General features: G+C 42.4%; 3 protein-coding genes across 4 annotated transcripts; all 3 read right to left on the bottom strand.

Annotated features, from left to right (window-relative positions):
• Positions 1-4269: 4269 nt before the first annotated feature.
• LOC125004560 (E3 ubiquitin-protein ligase TRIM21-like) lies at positions 4270-6713 on the bottom strand. Its single transcript, XM_047579231.1, has 2 exons — positions 6508-6713; positions 4270-6297 (listed from the first exon to the last, which is right to left on the bottom strand). Exon 2 carries the CDS (start codon positions 6286-6288, stop codon positions 4654-4656), a length of 1635 nt encoding a protein of 544 aa, XP_047435187.1. The 5' UTR covers positions 6289-6297; positions 6508-6713; the 3' UTR covers positions 4270-4653.
• A 6063-nt stretch (positions 6714-12776) lies between these two features.
• LOC125004557 (E3 ubiquitin-protein ligase TRIM21-like) lies at positions 12777-15256 on the bottom strand. 2 transcript variants are annotated; one of them, XM_047579229.1, is made up of 2 exons: positions 15145-15256; positions 12777-14953 (listed from the first exon to the last, which is right to left on the bottom strand). In XM_047579229.1, exon 2 carries the CDS (start codon positions 14942-14944, stop codon positions 13310-13312), a length of 1635 nt encoding a protein of 544 aa, XP_047435185.1. In that variant the 5' UTR covers positions 14945-14953; positions 15145-15256; the 3' UTR covers positions 12777-13309. The 2 variants fall into 2 exon arrangements, with proteins under 2 accessions (XP_047435185.1, XP_047435184.1); XM_047579228.1 differs by having other exon boundaries at positions 12777-14946; positions 15145-15252.
• Positions 15257-17554: 2298 nt separating this feature from the next.
• Positions 17555-21357, bottom strand: LOC125004275 (E3 ubiquitin-protein ligase TRIM21-like). The gene is made up of 2 exons (XM_047578772.1): positions 21236-21357; positions 17555-21028 (listed from the first exon to the last, which is right to left on the bottom strand). The coding sequence occupies exon 2, from the start codon at positions 21017-21019 to the stop codon at positions 19379-19381; it is 1641 nt and encodes a 546-aa protein (XP_047434728.1). The 5' UTR covers positions 21020-21028; positions 21236-21357; the 3' UTR covers positions 17555-19378.
• Positions 21358-26870: the final 5513 nt, after the last annotated feature.

Genomic DNA, 26870 nt, shown 5'->3' with positions numbered 1-26870 from the left:
AACCCAGATCTAGGCCAAAAGGAAGTACCTTTGCCACAACTGTGAATCCTGTAGAGAACAATAACACTGTAACGAAGGGAAAGAGGCCAGACACAATCTCAACAGTCAAGAAAGCCTGTGTGTTTTGTGAAGGTGGACACACTGTGGAGTTTTGCCCTCAACTGGTGAAAAGGGCTCACACTGAGAAGATCACCTTGCTAAGGGAAAAGGGACTGTGCTTTGGCTGATTGTGTACAGGACACATCAGCAAGAACTGTCGAAAGCGTCTCTCATACAAAGCGTGTAGTTTAAAACACCCAACAATGCTTCACATCCACTCAAAGGGAAAGGTTCCGCAACAGAGGGAGAACCAGGCACTGAAGTAGGCTGTGCTCTGGTATCCAGTGGGCTTACTGGGGCTGGTGGTCATGATTGCAAATTGCCTATAGTTCCAGTACAGATTAAATCCAAAAAAATGTAACATGCAGTGGTCACTTATGCCTTCTTGGATCAGGTTAGCACGGCTGTTTTCTGCACAGTTAACCTCATGAACAAGCTCGACCTCTCAGGGAAAAGAACACAAATTCTTTTGTGGACATTGGGTCAAGAGAACATTGTTAATAGCTATGGGATCACAGGACTGGAGGTGGCTGGCCTAGACGAGGAGACTTACTGGGTATTTGCCCAATACCTACACTCAGGAGTGTATGCTAGTGCATAGGGAAAATATTCCATGTCAAAGGGATCTTCAGAGGTGGCTTCACTTGGGAGATGTTCACTTACCTGAGATTGACTCCGAAGTTGAGCTGTGGATTGGAACAAATGAACCAAAGGCATTGGAACTGCTACAAGTCATTCGTAGTGTGGACGATGAACCCTATGCCGTTAAAACTAGTCTGGGTTGGACTGTTTATGGACCGCTGGGAGGAGACAATGGTGATGGAATGGATGTTGCAGCTGTTAACAGAATCTCAATCCTGAACTTGGAGGAGCTCTGGCAGCAGCAGTTCAGAACAGATTTTCCAGAATGCGTTTATGATGAAAAGCCTGGTAAGTCCAGAGAGGGTCAAAGCTTCATGGAGCTGGTTCAGGATTCAGCCAGACTTATTGATGGTCATTACCAGGTTGCATTGCCCCTGAGGAAAAATTGTGTGAACATGCCGAACAACAAGAAGGTTGCAGAGCAGCATGCTCTAAACCTGAAGAGGAGGTTCAAAAGGGACTTATCATTTCAACAGCAGTACACAGATTTTATGAATGACATGGTTGCCAAGGGATACGCAGAGCAAGTACCTTCAGGTGAGCTGGCACATAGTGATGGGAGACTGTAGTATATCCCACACCATGGTGTTTACCACCCTCAGAAAGGAAAAATCTGTGTGGTTTTTGATTGTGCAGCCACTTTCCATTCAACATCTCTCAATGCTCAACTCCTACAAGGGCCAGATCTCACTAGCTCACTGATTGGCGTTCTGGCTTGTTTCACTGGTGGCCCAACGGTGATTGCACCCAAGACTTGGTGGATTTCAGAACCTGGACCACGACCTACTACCGGTTGACAGAGTGCTTGGGGTGCAATGGTGCATTCAGTCTGATGTCTTCAAGTTCAAGATCGTGGTGCAGGACAGGCCTTTGACGAGAAGGGGGATCCTCTCTGTCATCAGTTCGATATATGATCCCCTAGGAATACTGAGTCCCATTGTTGTCTCTGCTAAGATCATCTTGCAAGAGCTGCCTGCACAGCTGCCTGCACAGCTCTCAACTCGGCTGGGATGACCCTATACCACCATCAGACAGCACAGCACAGGAATGGACAAACTGGTTAAGGGAACTCCATCAGTTAGAACACTTCCAGGTTGCTTGGTGCCTAAAGCCCCAGATTTTGGACAAGTCACTAGAGCACAATTGCACCACTTTACAGACGCAAGTGAAAATGGTGCAGTGTCCTACCTACTTCTGTATGATGCACATGCACAGGTGTACAACAGCTTCTTCGCGGGAAAGTCCAGGGTGTCTCTTTAATCAGTCTCGATACCTTGTATGGAGCTCAGTTCTAAAATACATTAAGAACGAGAGTTCAAGATTCCGCACCTTTGTTGCCAACAGGGTCTCAGAAATAGCCATCACAGCCATCTCAGTTGAGGTATGTAAACACATTAAGCAATCCTGCAGATGTGGCCTCCAGAGGCCTGTAGGTTGACACGTTTCTGAGAGTGAGACTTGGTTGTCAGGACCTGTGTACCTTCTGCATCCTGAGCAGGACTGGCCTGCGAGTCCAGATTGTTTGAGTGAACCTTTGCCAAACGACCCAGAAGTAAAGGTCAGCGTGGCAGTGAATGTGGTGCAGACCTCATCCATTGTTTTTTCTCTTGGACCCATTTGAGAAGGGCTGTGGCTTGGGTCATTGGGCTAAAGAACTTGCTGCGGTGTCTCAGCCAGAGGAGGAAATGGTCTGATGCAGCCTCCATCCAGTCTGACTCAAGGGAGCAACAAAGATCTTCCTCTGAGCAGGGAAATGAAGGGTTCAAGGACCTGGTTTGAGGGTTTGCCCACAGTAGATGAGTTGCTGGATGCTGAAAAGGAAATTGTCAGATTTTGCCAGAGGAAGAGGTTTCCTGATGAGCTCTCCAGTCTACAGAGTGGCAGAAATGTCAAGAAAAATAGTCACATCTTCAAGTTCTCTCTCCGGTGCTGGAAGATGGTATCCTGAGGGTTGGTGGAAGATTAGGTAGGGCGGTTCGGCTCTTCCTGCTATCCTGAATAAAGAGCTCCACATTGCAGAATCCAAAAAAGCGTTGAATAACAGACATATCCACATTGCAGACATTCTCCTAAGGCACATACATCAAGTTGGTCATGGAGGACGTAATTACATGTTGTCCAAATTGCATCAAAGTTGCTGGATTCCAGGAGTTGGCACAGCCATAAGGAGGGTTTTGGCAAAGTGTGTTGTCTGCCGCAGGCTGCAAGCTGCTCCAGGGTCCCAGCTGATGGCAGATCTTCCTGTTGACAGAGTCTGTACAGATGAAGCTCCATTCACCAGAGTAGGTGTGGACGACTTTGGACCTTTTGAGGTCAGGAGCCGGAGGAGCATGGTGAAAAGAGAACCAAGTTCAGATAAATGAGGTTCTTCTTCAGAAGGAGATAAAGTGGGTTTTTCGGTGGTTTTTGACGCCTGGGAAAGATTGATTAGATCTGTGCAGAAAGTCTTGATGAGGAGGAACTGCACACTGTCCTCTGTGAGGTGGAAGCTTTATTAATGGTCATCCAATCACCAAGGCCTCAACCGACCCTAATGATCTGGAGGCTTTAACACCCAATCATCTCTTGCTGTTGAAAACCTCCCCTTCCCTACCACCAGGGGAATTTCAGAGGAATGATATCTACGCTCATTGTCGCTGGAAGCAAGTCCAGTACATGTCCAATCTATCTTGGAAGCGATGGACCAAGGAATATTTACCACAGTTGCAGGAACGTCAGAAGTGGACTGGGATCAAGCGCAACTTTAGGGTAGGGGACATCATGCTTATTGTAGATGAGACAGCACCTTGGAACTTGTGGGTCATAGGAAGAGTCATCCAAAAGAGGATTCATGCAATGGTTGTTGATCAAGACCAAGACCAGCTCCTTGGACAAGCCCATAACCAAGGTCTGTCTATTGCAGGAAGCGGGAGCCTCACCTCTCAATTCTCAGAGAGCAATTTGCTGAGACAAACTGACTCTACTCACTGACAGTGAGACATGGACTACTCCAGGAAGCTGTGTGTTTGAACTTCTGGACTTGACTGGACTTGTGTTCCAGGAAGAAGATCCCATTGATGAACTGTGCTGATGGACTATAAACGGGGACAATTCTGGATTTTATTACAGTGTTAATAATTAGGGGCTGGGTTGTAGGAGCTATATGCTAGTATGTTGATGTTTGTGGGGTGTGGTCAAGGACCAGTGATTGAATGATTGAATGAATGGCGTTATATTCACCTGTTCAATGCAGTGGCAGCATGGAGAGGGGGTGAGTAGGGAGAGTGTATTTTTTCTTGACTGCTAAATCAATTGCGAACTGAGTATACTGACGATCTTGCCGTGCCTTGCCTTGTTTGTTGGTTTGGCGTTGAAATAAATACGAACACAGTCGGAAACACGGAAATGGCTTGTTGTTTGTGTAGCGAGTCAGCCTTGCAATGCTACCTTACTTAGCCTCTCAGTGACTTCGGCTATTGTTTGGAGTCACTATATAGTTTGAGATTCTTGTCTTCAACAAACTCTCCTGATGACACAGACACGATCTAGTTCACAGCTCTAGGACTTTAATTGACGCTCATTTTACAATTATCACAAATTCCAGTTTCATGAATCAACAGAGTAAAAACATTAAAACAAGTAAAAGGTAAAAGTCCAACAACCATTAAATCTAAACTGATCAACTGAAGAATTAAGGAATGAGAACATTAATGAAATAAAACAAGCTGATATGAACATTTTTATCATGATTCACAATGAAATCATTTAATTCCAGAATAATCAGTTTGTACTGTATCTCTCTCATCCTTTGATATCTTTGTGTTCTCAGCTGTAGCAGTATTGTAGTATTAAAGCATATATGTAAAGAGTGTGAATAAAGAGTGAAGATCAATAAGTTCATTCATTGATCTCAAAGCTTCATCATTAAATGGATCAGACAGTTTGATTGACAGGACAGATGATCAGAGGTGCAGAGTTTTTACCACCATAGTTCAGACTAGGACTGATGTATGGATAAAGTTTGTCATTGAAGGAGCAGCCAGTAAAGGAGTAGATAAGAGCTGCAGTATCTACATCATGAAAGGAGACCAGACCCCTCTCATAATCCACAAACACCCCCACCATCTCAGGACGAGAACCAAGAGAGAGACGCACTGAAGGACCAGCAAGAGCTTTGTATTCATTTCCGTCTCTCAACCATATAGTCCAGTAACCATCCTGAGGAGTCAGTGGGATGTCTTCCTTCCTGTCGATTGACTCTCTTGCCACTCCTAGATCCCATTCAGTCTTTCCTTTAACCTGAACCTGAAAATAAAATCTGTCTGAAGAGAAACTTTTTATTCCTAAAACACATGGACATGTAGAAAATCTCTCTGGGTTGTCTGGAAGATTGTTTCTCACGTCACCACAGTGAACTTGTTTTCCATCATCAGACAGGATGAGGTAAGGATGTGCTGTATCAGGATCTAGAGTCACATCCACTGCATACTGCTGGACCCTCTTCAGCTGAGCTTTCTTCATGTCTTTACTGAGTGTCTCCTCCAGCTGAGTCACAGCTCTCACCACAGTCCCCTCATATGATGGTGGACGGACGCTGATCTCTGTCCAGTCCTTGGTGGGTGGAGCAGCTTTCAGGGAGGAGAAGCTTTGGAGGAGGTGGAGGTGGTCTTCGGACCGTGAGAGCTGCTTTACCTCAGAGCTCCTCTTCATCAGCTCAGAGACTTCCTGTTTCAGATGTTTGATGAAACCTTCAGCCTGTTTCTCTGTTGTTTTCTGTTTGTCTTCGATGTCCTTTATGAGCTGGTCCAGGCCTCTCTCAACAGACTCCTTCAGAGCAGTGAAGACCTGAACACCTTCTGCTTTCTCTCTGTCTGCAGCATCTTTACTCATCTTCACTGACTCTTTCATCTCCTCAATCTTCAGTCGTCTCTTCTGGATCATCTGCTCAATTTCCTCCTCTGTCTTCTCCAGCTCTGCCTTCTTTCCTTCATATCCTTCTTTCAGAGGAACAACATCATGTGTCTTGTGGTCTAAAACAGGGCAAATCAGGCAGACACATGTCTGGTCGGTCTTACAGAACAGCTCCAGATTTTTATCATGCTTCCTACACGTCCTGTCTTCCAGGTTGTCCACAGGGTGGATCAGCTGATGTCTTTTCAGGCCTGACATTGTCAGATGAGGCTCCAGGTGAGAGTCACAGTAGGAGAGCAGACACACCAGGCAGGACTTCAGGGCCTTCGGTTTGGTTCCAATGCAGACGTCACAGGGAACTTCTCCTGGTTTGGCAGCTTGTTGCTCTGAGCTGCTGCTGCTGGCTTTCTGTTGAGCTTCATGTCTGAACTCAGCAACCATCTCAGAGAACAAAGTGTTGATCTTCAGCTGAGGTCTAGTGTGGAACATCTCTTTACACAGGGGACACTTACATAGATCAGTGGTATCCCAGTGTTGAGTGATGCAGTGTTTGCAGAAGTTGTGTCCACATGATGTAGAGACTGGATCAGTGAACACATCCAGACAGATGGAACACAGAAACTGATCTTCAGATCTCAGACTTCTGGCAGCAGACATGTGTACACACTGACAATAAGAGAGAAGGAGAGAAAAACACAGTTTAAGTAGAGATTTATTGATCATTGATCATTGAAGTTCAATAATCAAGTTATTGAACTTCTAAAGAAACATGCAGAGTCAGTGTGAAGTGGAAAGAGTGGAACTTACTGTTGGGTTGAAGCTCTAAGTTTTCAGGCTGGTTTTTGAAACACATTAAATATTATCAGCTGTACTCACCAGTATTTTAGTCAGATCTTGAGAAAGAACAGATGAACTTAGATGAATTTTCTTCAGACAGAAACACAGAAGTTTGTCTGGACTGCAGCTCTGCCGTCGCTCTGACAAAGTTTGAGTTTCATTTCAGTAAAGTGACGTTGAATCTGGTCTTTCCAGTTTAGCTCCTCCTCTGACTGCAGCTCTGTTTGTCACAGTTTGTCTCTTATTTTAAGTTGAGATGTGATCAGTTTAAAGTGCCCTGAGATTATTACTTATTTTGTTACCAGGTGTGACTTTATTGCAGCTCGTAAGAAGACTTCAATGTGTTTGTCTTTCTCTTCAAACCCTTCTGATAGTTGTTGTCTTTTCTGGCCTCTACTGGACACAGATGAGAACTACACCACAATTCACTTCTTAAAGTGAAAAAGTCTTAAATTATTTCACACAACAAATTAACTCTATTTCAAACTCACATTCAGTTTGTATCATTGTTTCCATCTAGTGACTGAACTGTAGGAAGATTGAATCTGTTCTTCACATGAGGTCACGTTACTCTGTGATAAAACTACAGAGAGGCTGCAGCCAGTGAGCAGAATACACTGTTTGATGACTGACATTTATAACAGCTCATACCAAGGATAATTATGTGAAGATCAGAATTTTTTTTCATTTTATTTGACTAAATGTTTCTTATGTTAAACAAACAAGACAATGTAATGTTTGGTATCAGTGTTTCTCTCTCTGTCTTATTTTCTTATCTTGGTTTTATTTTGTTTATGGGCTGTAACCTTTGTCCAGAGTGAAAACAAATGAGCTGGTTACACACACTGTTATTTCTGCTTTAGAACAAAACCACAGTGAAAATAACATTAAATAATTTCTGATTTATTTCATTACAGTTTTCTCTCCACCACCGCTCTCTCTTTTCATTTACTCTGAAACTCACTCGACCCTTTTCTGCGGTGTCGGTCGGTGGGAGTGGTTGGAGAGAGAGCACCCAGAAAACAGTTCAGACGATTACAGTTGAGTTGGTGAAGAGGACAGAACCCTGAGTGTCTTTGTGGTTGACATGAACTAGTTTGTGACTGGAGACAAGTGAAGGCAGGTAACAGGTCGTAGAGCTGTCATTTCAGAGCTGCTGGTTGTCCGGTCAGGTGATCTGCAGCCTGGCAGCCACAGGTGAGCAGTGGGGGAGTGTAACTAGGAGGTGACAAAGGCAGTGAGGGGAGAACAATCTGGTTGGTTTCTTCTCGTTTGTGTCAGGACAGAGAGCAGACCAGTGTCTGCTTCTGACTTTTTCCAACCTCTGACCTGCACGCTTCACCTCCTCTGTCGACGTTAGTTTGAGGCAGGATGAAAAGGTGACTGTGGACCCAGAGAGTTTCACATCACAAGACTTCCTCCTCCTCTTTTGTGCGCATTGGAGAAGCATTTTCCCGTTGTGGACTACTTTTACTTTTTGCTTGTGTTTTGCATTAGACTCCCTGCTCAACGAGAGAGTGAGACAGGTCCATTTCACCATCGACGCTCTCCAATCCGAGGCCAAACACTGCTTCTACAAACTAACATCGCTGCTACCTGAGGACATTCTGGAGAAAGTCTCCAAATTTGTGGAAAAGAGCCAAATCACACAACAGACAACACAAGTCGGAAGAACTGACATGGAGGAGGAAGGATGACCACACCACACAGCGGGGCATCCAGGAGAAGTGGGTTCAGAACCTATCACACAGAGAACTCACTCAACCAGAGAATGAGATCCTGGCCAAAGGACTAAACTTCACCATAACACCGGAACAGATTCCAGTGGTAGACCTCATCACTGCCACAGAATCTGCCATCAAGAACAACAAACTGATGAACACAGAAGCCGAACAACTCAGATTGGAAATAACATCAGTCCTCGCCAGTCCAAAAACAACACCGTCCAACATCACCCCCCAGGAAAGGAAGGTGCTAGCGTCACTGCAGAAGGACCAGGACATAACAATCCTGCCAGCTGACAGTGGTGTTAAACACAGTGGACTACCACACAAAAAATGGACAACCTCCTCAATGACAAGGACACGTATGAGACACTGAGACGTGACCCAACCAACATCTACAAAACCAGAATAATAAACTATCTACAACAGCTGGAGAAGGAGAAGGCCATCGACAGACTTCTTTATTACCGTCTGTACGCAGGGGAAGCGACACCGTGTATTTATGGACTCCCCAAAACACACAAGGAGGGGAGGGAGCCCCACTCAGACCCATTGTCAGCAGTATTAACTCTGTCACTTACAACATTGCCAAGCATTTGGCATCCATCCTGGCGCCGTTGGTAGGAAACACCCCACAACACATTGAAAACTCCAGGGATTTTGTGAACAAAGTCAAGGACGTCACACTGGACCCAGAAAAAAACATTGTGTCCTATGATGTCACCTCACTGTTCCCCTACATCCCCACGAGAGAAGCCACAGATGTAGTAAGGAAAAGACTACAAAAGGATGACACTTTGGCCTCAAGAACCATCTTCACCCCAGAACAAGTCTGTGTGTTGCTCGACCTGTGCCTGACCACCACCTACTTTCAGTTCAGTGGAGGTTTCTACAGGCAAAAACACGCCTGTGCGATGGGGTACCCCGTGTCACCGATCGTGGCCAATCTCTACATGGAGGAAGTAGAGACCAGAGCCCTGGACACCTTTGCAGGTTCCACCCCCACCCACTGGTACAGGTATGTGGACGACACCTGGGTTAAAATTAAGACAGAGGAGGTGGAATCCTTCACAAAATACATCAATGCAGTGGACAGCAACATCAAGTTCACCAGGGAGGACATCAGCGCGTGCTGTCTGGCCTTTTTGGACTGTTTGGTGCATGTTGAAGACCAAAGCCTCAACATAGAAGTATATAGAAAACCCACGCACACAGACCAACACTTGTTATTTGATTCACACCACACTCTGGAACACAAACTAGGAGTCATCAGAACCCTCCAGCACCAAGCACAGACTGTACCCACTAGACAGGAGGGCAAGGACAAGGAGGGACAACACATCAAACAAACCCTCAAAACATGTGGATATCCCAACTGGGCCTTTGTCAAAGGCTCAAAAAGATATCCCAGGAAAGACAGGGAAGAGGAGCACCACAGCAGAAGGAAGAACATCACCATCCCCTCCATAGCTGGTGTATCAGAGACACTGAGGAGAATTTTTGGTAAACACCGCATCCCAGTTTATTTCAAACCTGGCATGCACAAAGAAAATAGTATTAACAATGGCAGCCTTGGCTTTGTTAGAAGATCTTGTAAATGGTAACATTAGGCATGAGAGAGTGTTTAGAGAACACGAAGATCTACTCGCAAACGACGACAACTGGCTAAGAGTCATTCTCGTTTACTGAGGCCAGTATTACTGGAGCTGTGGGCAGAGCTACAGCCCTAGAGCGCAAGACAGTGCGGAGCCAGGGGTTGTCCATGCCCACACAGGTGCTGACCACTCTGGGGTTCCTGGCAACAGGGGGTTTCCAACGGGAACTGGCCGACCGGTCAGAGTGTGTCAGTCAACCCTGAGCCGAGCAATGCCAGCTGTGTTTGACGTGATCATCAGAATCATCCAGGTAGCTACATTAAATTCCCATACAATGCTGTTGAACAGGCCAACATTAAAGCGCAGTTTGCAGCAAGAGTCAGTTACCGTAATGTAATTGGAGATATTGACTGCACACACATTGCTAGAAATGTGGGATTCATTTCAGGATTAATTTCTTTTTGTCAACAGTAAACATTTACATTCCATAAATGTTCAAATAATATGTGATGCACAAATGCAGCTCACTAACATCGTGGCAAGGTGGCCTGGTAGAACCATGCTGTTGGTCAGAATGGATAACTCATCCATTCTGACCAACAGCATGGTAGGCAACACGCTGGAGCCTAGTAGGGTTGGCGCGATGGGTGGCTTCTCAGTGAGTAAATAATTTATCCGTTAATAAGTTGTGGCTGTTGACCCCTCTCACCAACCCCGGCAACCCCCAACTCGGGCAGTGGTGGAGAGGGCAATCAGACTGCTGAAGGGATGCTGGCGCCGCTTGGAGAGGTCGGGGGGAGTGCTGCACATGCGACCTCCAACTCAGAGTGGATAGATGCAGTTTTTGTTTTTTTTCAGTTTGGAAGCATATGTGAAGCACACTAGTGTGAAAAACACTTGATCAGTTTTTGATTATTTCTGGTCAAAATTCATTGTGTATAATTTAACACAGTACTTAAATATTGTCATCAACAATCAACTAATTGTTTAATAGTATTTAAAAATTAGAGCAATAGAGATAATGTCATGTAGGGGAAAAAAGAGAGAAAGCGGAATCAAAGTGCGGGTAGCGGTGCGTTAGGTGAGGGACCCCTCCCTCTTCTCTCAGACCGAAATTCGGGGAAGAAGATGGAGGTTCGCTCTTTCACTCACTGACTTGATGATTCTGTTTTCCAGGTTAGTAAATGTTAAAACATAGAAAAAGTTTTTCACTGGAAGTGTACGGTTGTGTGTTCTAGCTGAGACGATTCTTTTGTCCAGTTGTTGATGTATTTAACCAAGTTTAAGAGTTGCGGTCTAGCACTGCGAGCTACGGTGTGCTAGCAGCCATTTAGCATGTATGTACTATGAGTGTATGTGTGTGTGATTCTGTGCACTGGTATCCTCCACTCCCTGGCGATGTTTTTGTTTCAGTTTCTAAGGTCCTGGCATGTGATGAAATAGTGTTCTGTCAAAGAAAAAGGAGGTTTATTTTTATGAGTTAAAGTTTATTGTTTTATACCATGATTTTGCAAACTTGTAATAAATCAGACCGAAATTCAGGGAAGAAGATGGAGGTTCACTCTTTCACTCACTGACTTGATGATTCTGTTTTCCAGGGACCCATCCAGGAGAGTGAGAGCCGTGAATCGCGATAAATATCATTTGTTACTCCAGTTTACATGCTTTGAAACTCGTAACACATACACCCAGTCTCCATAACCATCAATAAAACTCTATTATGGTGTGTTGAGACCATAATAGATTAAATTTTTTTGCCCAAAGTTATCAGGGGTATGTTTGGCTCATTACAAAGACCGTAGACTCTGTGAAGCATGGTGGTCACAGCATCATGTTCTGGTGCTGTGGATATTCATCTTCATCTGGAATCTGGGCTCCAAGTCACAACTCAGTTTTTGAACAGAACCTTCAGGTGTTCAGGTAGTTTGTTTTCATGGGACAGAAAGTTGGTATATGTGTGTGGTATTTCCAAATATACAAGAAAAATGTTTGTTGAACCATCTCAAGCTTGAATGCAGCGAGGGAGCGGTGTAAGTGAGACAACAAACTTTAGTACATGGAAGGTGGTAGGAGAACATTTTATTTCTCCCCTGACCCACCGTCAGGTGTCACTTCATCGGACAGTCCATGATGGACAGGATTGTTGTTATTTCCTTTGCAGATTTCTGAGACCGTGAAACAAAACCATAAAACAAGCTTTTAAGCACATTCCCATGCCAACGAACAACAATGTAGTGCTTTTCCCCCACTTTCGTGTAACACCGCAACGGACACCACACATAAGAATGACCAGACTCCTCGGCCTCTTGGACCACCTGTGGCAGATGAAGATCGTAAATAATTCAGAACTGCAGACTTTATGTCAATCTGTAGGAAGTCATCTTCATATTACAGTCTTTTGCAGCTCTAGGGTCAATCCCACATTCAGACTAAAGTTACATCATACATTTCATTTCAGCTATACACTCAAATATTTGTGTAGTACAATCATGTGTAACACTGTGGAATCTTGTCTAATAGTGGCAGAGGGATATGTGTAATATAACAATAGGAGGAATAGCAACAAAGGGATATTTGCAAAATATTTCTTTGTTGCTATTGCTCTTATTGTTTTATTGTGTGTGTGTTATATTACGTATGTGTCTGTGCACTATTTGTTGTTGCATGCTTGGTTTTCTTTATTGTATATTGTTCAATTAGTTATGGTATTATGTTGACTGTAATTTTCTTTTCACCTGCCAATGAGGCTTGAGATCGAAATTAGCCATATGGTTATAATCTCTCATATTTACGTGTAAATGTTCATCAAAACAAACTGTCCCATTTGAATTATTCTCATGTGTTTTCTTAGAAGTGGAAGTTGAGATGTTTCAGATTCTTGTCTTCAACAAATTCTCCTGATCACACAGACACAATCTGGAACACAGCTCTTGGACTTTCATTGTAGTGTTGTGTATTGATGGGAAGAAGTGATCACCGCTGACAAGTCTTCTCTTGCATTCAAAAAAAGCTTTATTCAAAGAAACCATATATATAACACAGTAGCTCATTTTACAATTATCAGAAATTCCACACAAAAGTTTTATGAATCACCTGTGAATGACCTAATCTCCCTTTGCAGATGAATAAATCTATCTATCTATCTATCTATCTATCTATCTATCTATCTATCTATCTATCTATCTATCTATCTATCTATCTATCTATCTATCTATCTATCTATCTATCTATCTATCTATCTATCTATCTATCTATCTATCTATCTATCTAATCAACAGAGTAAAAACATTAACATCATTGAATCTAAACTGATGAACTGAAGAATGAAGGAATGAAAGCATTAACGAAAGAAAACAAGCTCTAGAATAATCAGTTTGTAGTGTATCTCTCTAATGCATTGATATCTTTGTGTTCTCAGCTGTGCCAGTATTGTAGTATTAAAGCATATATGTACAGAGTGGGAATAAAGAGTGAAGATCAATAAGTTAATTCATTGATCTCAAAGCTTCATCATTAAATGGATCAGACAGTTTGATTAACAGGACAGATGATCAGAGGTGCATAGTTTTTACCACCATCATTACTACAGGGATTGAACAATGGGTAAAGTTTGTCATTGAAGGAGCAGCCAGTAAAGGAGTAGATAAGAGCTGCAGTATCGACATCATAAAAGGAAACCAGACCCTCTTCATAATCCACAAACACCCCCACCTTCTCAGGACGAGAACCAAGAGAGAGACGCACTGGAGGACCAGCACAGGCTTCGTATTCATTTCCATTTTTCAACCATACAGTCCAGAAACCATTCTGAGGACTCGGTGTGATTTTCCCCTTCCTGTTGATTGACCCTCTGGCCACTCCTAGATCCCAGTAAGTCTTTCCTTCAACCTGAACCTGAAAGTAAAATCTACCTGAAGAGAAACTCTTCTTTCCTAGAACATTGTGATAGCGGTAAAATCTCTCTGGGTTGTCTGGAAGTTTCTTCCACACGTCACCACAGTGAACTTGTTTTCCATCATCAGACAGGATGAGTTCAGGATGTGCTGTATCAGGATCTAGAGTCACATCCACTGCATACTGCTGGACCCTCTTCAGTTGAGCTTTCTTCATGTCTTTACTGAGTGTCTCCTCCAGCTGAGTCACAGCTCTCACAACAGTCCCCTCATATGATGGTGGACGGACGCTGACCTCTGTCCAGTCCTTGGTGGGTGGAGCAGCTTTCAGGGAGGAGAAGCTTTGGAGGAGGTGGAGGTGGTCTTCAGAGTGTGAGAGATGCTTTACCTCAGAGCTCCTCTTCATCAGCTCAGAGACTTCCTGTTCCAGATCTTTGATGAAACCTTCAGTCTGTTTCTCTGTTGTTTTCTGTTTGTCTTCAATCTCCTTTATGAGCTGCTCCAGGCCTCTCTCAACAGACTCCTTCAGAGCAGTGAAGACCTGAACACCTTCTGCTTTCTCTCTGTCTGCAGCATCTTTACTCATCTTCACTGACTCTTTCATCTCCTCAATCTTCAGTTGTCTCTTCTGGATCATCTGCTTAATTTCATCCTCTGTCTTCCCCAGCTCTGCCTTCTTTCCTTCATATTCTTCTTTCAGAGGAACAAACTCATGTGTCTTGTGGTCTAAAACAGAGCAGAGCATGCAGACACATGTCTGGTCGGTCTTACAGAACAGCTCCAGAGGTTTATCGTGCTTCCTACACATCCTGTCTTCCAGGTTGTCCACAGGGTGGATCAGCTGATGTCTTTTCAGGCGTGACGTTGTCAGATGAGGCTCCAGGTGAGAGTCACAGTAGGAGAGCAGACACACCAGGCAGGACTTCATGGCCTTCAGTTTGGTTCCAGTGCAGACGTCACAGGGAACTTCTCCTGGTTTGGCAGCTTGTTGCTCTGAGCTGCTGCTGCTGGCTTTCTGTTGAGCTTCATGTCTGAACTCAGCAACCATCTCACTGATGAAAGTGTTGATCTTCAGCTGAGGTCTAGTGTCAAAAATTTCTGCACACATTGGACACTTGCATAGATCAGTAGTATCCCAGTGTTGAGTGATGCAGTGTTTGCAGAAGTTGTGTCCACATGATGTAGTGACTGGATCAGTGAACACATCCAGACAGATGGAGCACATAAACTGATCCTCAGATCTCAGACTTCTGGCAGCAGACATGTCTACACACTGACAACAAGAGAGACAGAGAGAAAACACAGTTTAAGTAGAGATTTATTGATTATTGATGAGTTATTGAACTTCTAAAGAAACATGCTGAGTCAGTGTGAAGTGGAAAGAGTGGAAAATCCTGTTGGACTGAAGCTCTAAGTTTTGATGCTTGTTGTTGAAACACAGTAAATATTATCAGCTGTACTCACCAGTATTTGAGTCAGATGTTGAGAAAGAACAGATAAACTTAGTTGAATTTTCTTCAGACATAAACACAGAGATTTGTCTGAACTGCAACTCTACCGTTGCTCTGACTAAGTTTCACTTTCATTTCAGTAAAGTGACGTTGTTTAGCTCCTCCTCTGACTGCAGCTCTGTTTGTCACAGTTTGTTTCCTCCTTCAAGTTCAGATGTGATCAGTTTAATATGCACATACATTGTAACTTATTTTATTACCAGGTGTGACTTCATTGCGGATCATAAAAAGAGTTCAGTGTGTTTGTTTTTCACTTCAAACTCTTCTGATAGTTGTTGTCTTTTCTGACCTCTGCTGGACACAGAGAAGAACTACACCAGACTTCACCAGACTGCTTTAGGGAAAAAAACACAGTGAAAATAACATTAAATATTCTCTGATTAACTTCAATACAGTTTTCTCTCCACCACCGCTCCCTCTTTTCATTTACTCTAAAATTCACTCGACCTCTTCTACGGTGTCGGTCGGTGGGAGTGGTTGGAGAGAGAGCACCCAGAAAACAGTTCAGACGATTACAGTTGAGTTGGTGAAGAGGACAGAACCCTGAGTGTCTTGGTGGTTGACATAAACTGGTTTGTGACTGGAGACAAGTGATGGCAGGTAACAGGTCGTAGAGCTGTCATTTCAGAGCTGCTGGTTGTCTGGTCAGGTGATCTGCAGCCTGGCAGCCACAGGTGAGCAGTTGGGGAGGGTAACTAGGAGGTGACAAAGGCAGTGAGGGGAGAACAATCTGGTTGGCTTCTTCTCGTTAGTGTCAGGACAGAGAGCAGACCAGTGTCTGCTTCTGACTTTTTCCAACCTCTGACCTGCACGCTTCACCTCCTCTGTCGACGTTAGTTTGAGGCAGGATGAAAAGGTGACTGTGGACCTGGAGAGTGTCACATCACAAGACGTCCTCCCCCTCTTTTGTGTGAATTGGAGAAGTATTTCCTCATTGTGGACTACTTTTTAAGTTTTACAACAAAACTTATGCAGAGGGAGTGAAGAGAGGACAAGACCAAAGGGGAAGTGGTGACATCAGGAAGTTGAACCTGCTCCATAAAGCAGAGGAGAAAACTAACATAGTAGCGGCAGTCGAGAAGCTGTTTTTGTTTATGGCCTATGTGATCAATAGTACAGATCAAGTCAAACACAAATCAGAGAAGATTAAAAGAATTGAGAGAGGAGGTGAAAAGTTTTGGGGGATGAAAGAGAGAATTTACAGAATTTAAAGGATTTATTAAGGAAATGAAAAAGAAACTAGATATCATGTGTTCAGTCATTGGAGTTTGTAATAAAACGTTACAATAGTGTTCACAGAGATGGAGGGGAGGGCAGTGGAGGATGATGTAGAATATTTTGGGGAAGGGGACAGAGTTGGAATATGTAGTATTTGAAATTTGGACAAGAGAATGAAATATCAAAATTGACAACTTTTACAATCCATGTAACAAGTTGTCAAAAGAGCATCTAAATGAATTTGATATACAATTAGAAGGGAAAGTGATATGGTGTGGGGATTTTAATGCCCACAGTGCAGTGTGGGCCAGTTGTAATGAGAGCAGTGCTATGGTGATTGAGGAGATCTAGTTTGTTTAAATAGGTGATGCATCACAGGACAAGTAAAGGGGCATCAAAAGTCATCAAAATGCACCAACAACTGATCAGACTGGAGACTTTTCTTTGCCTCATCAAAAGCCTGGCTCTGCTGGCTCCCCCATCTCCATTTTGCTCCCTTTCTCAAGAGTTCATGCAGTGGCTCTAACACTGTTGCGATGTTGGGCAAAAACCTGTGATAGTAATTGAGCATGCCCAGGAAAGATTTTAGCTGAGTCTGTTGGTTGTGGAGCATTAACAATAGCCTTGGCTTTGTCTGCAATTGGATGAATCCCTGTGCGGTTAATTCGGTAACCCAGGTACACTACCTCTTGTGCCATGAATACACATTTGCCTCTCCTCAGATGCAGACCAGCAGTAGACAGTCTCTCCAGCACAGAGCTTAGGTTCTCCAGGTGACGGGCATCATCATTTCCTGTCACTAGGATGTCATCCACTCTCACTATCACCCAAGGAAGTCCTTGTAGTAGGTTTCCATGGTGCACTGAAATATCCCAGGTGCTGATGACACCCCATATGGGAGCCGGGTGTACTGATAAAGACCGCGGTGTGTATTGATGGTGGTAAACTTCCTGGATTCTTTATCTAGTGGGAGCTGCTGATAGGCTTGAGACATGTCTAATTTAGACCGCCAACAGGTCCTTAGTTTTTGGAATGGGGTAACTGTCCAGCTTCGATACAGGGTTCACTGTGACTTTATAGTCACCACAGATTCTGGTGGTCTGGTCCTGTTTCAGAATAGGAACGATAGGGGTCGCCCACTCTGAAAAACTTATGGCCTCAATAATGTCTTCCTTTTCCAATCTGACTAATTCTGCCTCCACTTTCTGTTTTAGGGCATATGGCAGGGGTCTGGTTTTGAAGTAGCGTGGCTTGGACTCAGGCTCCACATAGATTTTTGCTGTAGTTCCCACAAGAGTACCCAGTTCGCCTTTGAAAACCTGTCCATGTTGTGAGAGCAGCCCATTTAACTCTTACTGTTGAGACATCTGCAGTCTGAATATGCTCTCCAGTCGAGCTGAATAGCCTTGAGACAATTTCCTCCTAAAATTTCAAAAAAAAAGTCAATTTCAAACTCTGTTATGTCCATTTACGGACAGACGCTCCCTGTATAACTCCACCCTCTCCTCATCATCAAAATGGTACAGCATGTGAGCATATTCCTCCTCATAATCATCATCATCATCATCATCATCATCATCATCATCATCATCTTCCAGCATGTGTGTTGAGTCCCTTGCATGTCTTGGATTCTGTCTGGGCCGCCTGGCACTGTGGCATTTCCTGGCCAAATGACCTCTCTTCTGACAGTTGCGACATATTGCATTAATAAATCGACAGTCGGCTGATCCATGTCTTCCTCCGCACTTGAAACATCCTGTGAGTTTCGGTCTGTCTGTCGCCGCTGGCTGCATTTTATGCACGACACCGGAAATCTTTACTCAGTACAGGCTGATTAATCCAAACGTCCCACCAAAGATCGTTTGTAGTCCGATTTGTCCTTGTCGCCAATGTAATAACTTCAATTCATAAGGATGAGTTAGATCTCCAGTTTCAGTTCAAAAACTTACGAATGAAACCATGTTGGAGGTAGTGACACCAGGAAGAAACATAGTTGACACAACCCATTACACAGCTCTTGGCCTTTAATTGTAGCTCATTTAATAATCATCACAATTGATGCATATGTGTAAAAACTTTAAAACAAGTAAATGATAAAAGTCCATCAACCACCAGCAACCTAAGTATACAATGATACAGTATACTGAAGACTGAAAGAAAACAAGTTGATATAATTTTTTTTTTACCATCACATATCTCCCAATCCACTGATATCTTTGTGTTCACAGCTATACCAGTCCTGTAGTAGTAAAAGATATATATACAGAGTGTGAATAAAGTGTGACGTAGGGCTGTCATGATATATGTAAATGTAAATAATAATAGCAAAATCTAGGAAATGCATCTTTTACTTTGTATTCATGCAATTTTCGGGACATGAATCACACTCAAGCACAAATAACAGTAGAACGGAAGTATATAGACCAGGCATGTGCAAAATAAATACTATCACAAAATAATTATGAAAACTTAATGACACTAGTTATTGTGCTTTACATTTATCTCTGTCTTTAAAGAAGCTTCTTTAAATATGTGACGACAGACATGAATTATTACTAGACCTTGGACCTATATCTACAACAAAGAAAATTTAGTGGTATGAACAAAGTAACATTGGACAAAACTTGCCCAAAATGACATCAGTACTGTACTTACTAGCGCAATAAACAGGACGAAACATGCCCCTAATAATCACTTCAATCATACAACATACATTCCGGTGGAATCAACATTCGTGAAAAGATAATTGTTTTCCCAACTTTTTTGAATCTTTGTTTCTCTGTGTGCCACTTGTGCCACCCTTTTAAAAAATTATACAGTGGGCAAGACGCGGGCCAATTATAAAATTAAATATTGAAATTTAATTTTTTTAATACCATTATTATCATCAAAACTGATATACCGCAACAGCCTTAGTATGAAGATCAGTGAGTTCATTCATTGATCTCAAAGCTTCATCATTAAATGGATCAGACAGTTTGATTGACAGGACAGATGATCAGAGGTGCAGAGTTTTTACCACCATCATTATTACAGGGGCTGAAGTATGGATAAAGTTTGTCATTGAAGGAGCAGCCAGTAAAGGAGTAGATAAGAGCTGCAGTATCTACATCATGAAAGGAGACCAGACCCTCCTCATAATCCACAAACACCCCCACCTTCTCAGGACGAGAATGAAGAGAAAGACGCACTGAAGGACCAGCAAGAGCTTTGTATTCATTTCCATTTCTTAACCATACAGTCCAGAAACCATTCTGAGGACTCAGTGTGATGTTTCCTTTCCTGTTGCTTGACTCTCTGGCCACTCCTAGATCCCAGTCAGTCTTTCCTTTAACCTGAACCTGAAAATAAAAACAGTAGGAAGAGAAACTCTTCTTTCCTAAAAGACACCCATATTTAGAAAATCTCTCTGGGTTGTCTGGAAGTTTCTTCCTCACGTCACCACAGTGAACTTGTTTTCCATCATCAGACAAGATGAGGTGGGGATTTGCTGTATCAGGATCTAGAGTCACATCCACTGCATACTGCTGGACCCTCTTCAGCTCAGCCTTAAGCAGCTTCTTCATGTCTTTCCTGAGTGTCTCCTCCAGCTGAGTCACAGCTCTCACAACAGTCCCCTCATATGCTGGTGGACAGACACTGACCTCTGTCCAGTTCTTGGTGGGTGGAGCAGCTCTCAGGGAGGAGAAGCTGTGGCGGAGGTGGAGGTGGTCTTCAGAACGTGAGAGCTGCTTTACCTCAGAGCTCCTCTTCATCAGCTCAGAGACTTCCTGTTCCAGATATTTGATGAAACCTTCAGCCTGTTTCTCTCTTATTTTCTGTTTGTCTTCGATCTCCTTTATGAGCTGGTTCAGGCCTCTCTCAACAGACTCCATCAGAGCAGTGAAGACCTGAACACCTTCTGCTATCTGTCTGTCTGCAGCATCTTTACTCATCTTCACTGACTCTTTCATCTCCTCAATCTTCCGTCGTCTCTTCTGGATCATCTGCTGAATTTCATTCTCTGTCTTTCCCAGCTCTGCCTTCTTTCCTTCATATCCTTGTTTCAGAGGAACAACCTTGTGTCTCTTGTGGTCTAAAACAGAGCAGAGCATGCAGACACATGTCTGGTCGGTCTTACAGAACAGCTCCAGAGGTTTATCGTGCTTCCTACACATCCTGTCTTCCAGGTTGTCCACAGGGTGGATCAGCTGATGTGTTTTCAGGCGTGACATTGTCAGATGAGGCTCCAGGTGAGAGTCACAGTAGGAGAGCAGACACACCAGGCAGGACTTCAGGGCCTTCAGTTTGGTTCCAGTGCAGACGTCACAGGGAACTTCTCCTGGTTTGGCAGCTTGTTGATCTGAGCTACAGCTGCTGGCTTTCTGTTGAGCTTGTCTGAACTCAGCAACCATCTCAGAGAATAAAGTGTTGATCTTCAGATGAGGTCTCCTGTAGAAAGTCTCTTTACACAGGGGACACTTGCATAGATCAGTAGTATCCCAGTGTTGAGTGATGCAGTGTTTGCAGAAGTTGTGTCCACATGATGTAGTTACTGGATCAGTGAACACATCCAGACAGATGGAGCACAAAAACTGATCTTCAGATCTCAGACATCTGACAGCAGACATGTCTACACACTGACAACAAGAGAGAAAAACACAGTTTAAGTAGAGGTTTAATGATTATTGATGAGTTATTTAACTTCTAAAATCACATGTTGTTACAGTTTGATTTAATCACATGTGAGTTAATCTGACAGAGCAGTTCAAAGTGGAAACTTAGAAAAGGCTCTAAGTTTTGATGCTGGTTGCTGAAACACAGTAAATATAATCAGCTGTACTCACCAGTATTTGAGCCAGATGTTGAGAAAGAACAGATGAACTCGGGTGAATTTTCTTCAGACAGAAACACAGAGATATTTATCTGGACTACAGCTCTGCCGTCGGTCTGACAAGCTTAAGTGAAGTGACACTGAATCTGATTTTTACACTTTGACCTGTCCTCTGATGGCAGCTCTGTGTGTCATAGTTTCCTGCTTAATGTTTAGACATGAAATTGCAATGAGGTTATTGCTTTATTTCCTGGTGTGACTTTATTGCAGCTCATAAAAAGGTTGTGAATGTGTTTTGTTTTTCTCAGTGTCTCAGTATATTGACAAATACAGTACACCACGGCCATCTGCCTGAAACGAAGACAGTGATGGAGTCTGATGCCTTGACTGATGATGACGTTACATCAGCACCAGAAAATCTCAAGAAACACAATTAAGCTGCAACATTCTAGTAACATTATCTCCTATGTTATCATCATTAGCATGAGATTAGCCTGACTGTTCCAAGAGCAGCTCCTACAAGACTGTGTAGTTAATGTTAGCTAGCTATCTGTTGATGTAGTAGGGGGGAGACAAGAAGGTTAAGTGTATGGTATAGTTGTTGTTGCCATGCGGGTTGGTCTGAGCATTTCAGAAAATGATGATCTACTGGGATTTTCACACACAACCATCTCTTGGGTTTACAGAGAATGCTCTGAAAAAGAGAGAATATCTAGTGAGCAGAAGTTGTGTGGATGAAAGTTTTTGTTGTCCACCTTTTACCGTGTTTGTGTTTAATTCTGGAATTTTTCTCGCCACGTTGAACGCACGGCATGTTCAAAGTTCAAGCTAAATTTTATTTTAACTGTCAAGACAGTCACGCATTAATGATATTTTTGTAGATATTTTGACCCGCCATTGGGAGTGTTTTTCAATTTCATTATTGGCAGCTACAGCTACATGTTTTACCACACGTTGTGTCACTTTGTGCAACACTGAGGAAGACTCCTGCTGTAACCGAGATTAGGACCTGAAAATGTGACCTTGTCAGAAAGGTCCTTTTGAGCTTGAAATAGATGGTCACTGTACTGAGAGCTGATGCCTCAGATATGAGACTGATTAATTACTAATAATTAATATTGATCCAGTATTAATTGCTTAATTCTGACAGTGTACTTTTCATCTGTAAGTGGTGCCCCCTTTCAATAAGTGCAGTTATTAGACTTAAATGTTTAATAATAATAACTTATTTCCTCTACACTACAAACCTATTGAGAATGTTTAAATGGCCAATATCACTTAAAATTTCTTTTGGATTTCATAATATACCCATTGAACACTGTTTTCATTGCTACATCATCAGATATAAAGTGCTTATTGTGAACTAGTCTCTGCATTCAAAGTAGAGTTGGGACATTTCCACTCCCAACCCAAACAAATTCCAATTTGTTACTTTCTACATTAGTTTAATACATTGGTGCAGGTGCTTGCAGGTGCACATCATGTGTCTGTGTGAAGGCACTGTCCGACCTCTGGATGACTTCTGTTCCCTTTATGCATCATATATGATCACTCCTATGTTGTTTGTATTTCAGTGTTTTGGCATTCCCCTGCCCCTTCAATGACCAGCAGGTGTCTGTGTCTGCGGGAACCTGGGCAAATGTTTCAGGAACACACAGGACAGTTTATGTGAAAGTGGTGAGATCCACTTGAACTCTGTCACATCTTTCACATATAAAATGCACACAAAGATGGCATGTACATACTGACAGTTTCAAGATTCAATAAAACCACAATTTTCTTTTATTTGACCCACAATGGTGAATGGTAAATAAATACAATGTTTTTATTTTTGTGTATTTTGTGTCACTTCAGGAAAAGTAATACATTTCAGGCTAAAAGAAATGATGTTTAGGGTATTTTTACTGCTGTCAAATGTCAGAACAGGGCAAATTTAACCTGAACAGTATGTAAGGGTTAAAGTAGATCATTGAAACACATGAATTAGCAGATGTTTGGAGGAGTTTTCAAAGCAGAGACAAACAGTGCAGGTAGTCTAATACCAGAGACGGCCTCATTTCTACATTAAACCGCTTTAATTGTTTTAAATATCATTATTGTGCCTGCTGGTTTTCCTTGTCATTTGTTGGCACTTTGCACTGTTTTTAACAGTAATTTTAAGCATAGAAGTGCATTTTGCATCTTAACACTTCTTTGCTGCATGATCATAATTTTTTTAGAGAGTTTTAGGTTTTTATGGAGGAATTTTAGAGCCACATATTCAGATTTTAGATCCTTAAGATAGTGGTGGGATTGTGGGAAAACTGAAACTTGACAACCACTAAAAATAGGTCTTATGGCCATTTAAAACCTGTTTTATTCACGTGGCATCATTTCCGCAATACTATCTGCTGGTGATGTCAGTAACATGTTTATATTTGATTTTCCATTATACAACCACTAGTTTCGTTAGAAAAATTATGCTTTTGATATGTTAATTAATCTCAGAATCAGTGAGTATGCAATGTCTCGGCATCAATACCTTCAGATTTCTGTAGGATACCAGAAAAGGTTTGATACATTTTATTGACCATGTGGCTACATGCTAGTTCTTACTGATGCTAACTTTTTAATACTTTAGCCAAGGCTTGGCTACTCTTCTTCCCTTTCCTTTTCTTCCTTTTCTTGCGTCCTACAGAATTCTGAAGGGACATTGACTTTAATATACTGGGCTACATAAATAAATTAGAAAATAAACGGAAAGGAAATTAATGTTTTATTAACTGTTTAGTTTAATGAGATTAACCACTATTAATTTGCCCATGTTTTTATGTCCCCTGAATGCATCAGGTCAGATCGACCAATCAGAACTGCAAACAAAGTTTAGCCCCGCCCACCAGTTTGTTTGCGACGGAGACAGAGCATCAAGTCAGAGCAGAGTATTTTAAAGTGAAAAATTAGATATATTCAGTGAAAACGGAGTGTACTGAGGCAAACAAACTGTCAGTGAGTTTCTGCCAAAAAAAAAAAAAAAAAAAGAAACAGAAAGTGTGTTAATGATACAGTATTTGTGGTAACGGCTCTTGTTTTTAGTACTGCCATTAGCCGTTAAAGCTATTGGTTCTTGACTATCGTTAACTCTCCGTCTAACGTTTGTGGCCTGTTACTGCTTTTGGCAGCAAGAACTCCTGTGGCTGTACCGGGTACCAGAGCCGTTTTGTGCCCTGCCAAACACAGAGATGGGTCAGGTTTTTTGTTGTTTTAATTTGATTTTTTGTGTTCTTTTGGATTTTGTTTTGCCTGCTCCAGTGAAGTGAAGCAATGGTGAGCCACCCACTTGATTTAGAGTGAAGTAAATGGAGAATTTTGTTTGTCTTGTTTTAATGTATTTACTTGTTTATCTATCTATTTGTTTATCTGTTTATTCTATTTTATTCTAACTAAAGCTGGCTTTACTTTTATATTTAAACCTTTGCCTCATCTCATTCTCACATTCCTAGGGTGCTCCAGTAGTCGAACCTATCCGATATGCTAATCCACATTTCCTGGTATTGTGAAATCCCTCATAAGTGTGAGTGTAAATTGCATACTCACTAACCAAGTGATCATATGAAAGGAGAAAGCTTCAATGTTGCTGGACATATTTTCAGCTAGCCACCACTGAAAGAGACCCTGATCGTGTTCTCCCTTGCAGGCCCTCTAGTGATCAGGATGCTGGCGTCCGAGATTAATTAATAATGATGCACGATATGAAAAATTTCAACCGAAACCGATAACTGATAATGTCCTGCTTCTCATGGCCGATTCCAACAACTGATAAATTAATATTTTTATGTTTAATATAATCTTAATGTAATTTGCAGTTTGCAGTGATGAAAAAAATATATTTTAGTAGTTCTGGCCTTTTAATGTCATAGTATTTGTGGTCATTTGCTATAAATAACAATAACAACAGGAAAAGACTTAGACCAAACATTTACCTTATAAAACGAACAAATCATATGCACTGACATATCAAATCATTACACAGAAGAAAAATATGCATCAGTCGAAAATAGTTTAATGGAACTATGACTGACAAGTGTTTATGCATAAGAAATACATCTGTTAAACCTGGAGTGCATGAGGGTGAGGTAGATATTTTTGGAGTTAAGTTTCAAATATAAAATTATATGCATTGACATGTGTCAACTGAATGGGGATGGGGAACACTCCATTTTGCTGTTTTTGCTTTAGCGCTGCTAATTGCTACCACTGCTGCCTTGCATTTTTTCTTCTATTTTTTTTAAACAAACTTTATTGAGATTTAGCTACACCACTTCGCTGCAATGACGCCTTTTCAGGTGAGTTATAAGATTAGTAGTGTTTAAACTTGAAGCCTTTTTTCCTCCTCTTGGAATCCTCACTGAACATCGTTTGCAAACAGCAATGCTGTTATCATCCTCTGCCACCCAAAAAAAAAAAAAAACGACCACACTGGTGAAGGGTTGTTTATTAGTAGTCTGGCAGAGATGGGGCCAGGTTTTGGTCCTGGCGAGATAGATGACGTAAGCAGCACATCATGGCCTGTTTTGGGGCAACTCGGCCTGCAAACAATTCCCCCAATTTCATTAATTTATTGGATCTTTTTATCGGATAAAATGTACATATCGGATCGATAAATAATTACATAATTTCTCCTCAAATCAGCCGATATTTTATAGGTCCGTTAAATATCATGCATTCCTATTAACATATCAAAAGCATGATTTTTGTAACGAAACTAGTGGCTGTATAATAGTGGCATTTCCACCAGAGAAGCAACACAACATGTAGTATGGGAAACACTGCAAAAGGACGACACCTTACCAACCTCGCCCCAGAACAAGTCTGTGTGTTACTTGACCTGTGCCTGACCAGCACCCATTTCAAATTTAATGGAGGTTTCTACAGGCAGAAACACGGTTGTGTGATGGGGTCACCTGTGTCACCGATCGTGGCCAATCTCTACATGGAGGAAGTAGAGACCAGAGCCCTGAACACCTTTGCAGGTTCCACCCCTACCCACTGATTCAGGTATCTGGACAACACCTAGGTTAAAATCAAGACAAAGGAGGTAGAACCCTTCACACAATACATCAATGCAGTGGACAGCAACATCAAGTTCACTCGGGAGGACATTAGTGGGGATACTTTGGCCTTTTTGGACTGTTTGGTGCATGTTGAAGAAGACCGAAGCCTCAACATTGAAGTATATAGGAAACCCATGCACACAGACCAGCATTTATTATTTGACTCCCACCACCTTCTGGAGCACAAGCTAGGAGTCATCAGAACCCTCCAGCACAGAGCACAGACGGTACCCACAAGACAAAAAAAGAGATGTGGATATCCCAACTGGGCCTTTGATAAAGGCTCAAGAAGGTATCCCAAGAGGACAGAGATGAGAAGTACAGCAGGAGGAAGAACATCACCATCCCCTACAGTGGTGCTTGAAAGTTTGTGAACCCTTTAGAATTTTCTGTGTTTCTGCATAAATATGACCTAAAATATCACCAGACACACAAGTCCTAAAAGTAGGTAAAGAGACTGTGCAGCAATAACTGCAACTAAACGTTTCCGGTAACTGCTGATCAGCGCTGCGCACAGGCTTGGAGGAATTTTAGCCCATTCCTCCTTACAGAACAGCT

This window comes from Mugil cephalus, chromosome 2 (genome assembly GCF_022458985.1).
Source record: "Mugil cephalus isolate CIBA_MC_2020 chromosome 2, CIBA_Mcephalus_1.1, whole genome shotgun sequence".
Taxonomy (NCBI): domain Eukaryota; kingdom Metazoa; phylum Chordata; class Actinopteri; order Mugiliformes; family Mugilidae; genus Mugil; species Mugil cephalus.
The sequence above is the reverse complement of the archived record's forward strand: the minus strand, read 5'-3'. Positions and strand labels throughout refer to the sequence as shown.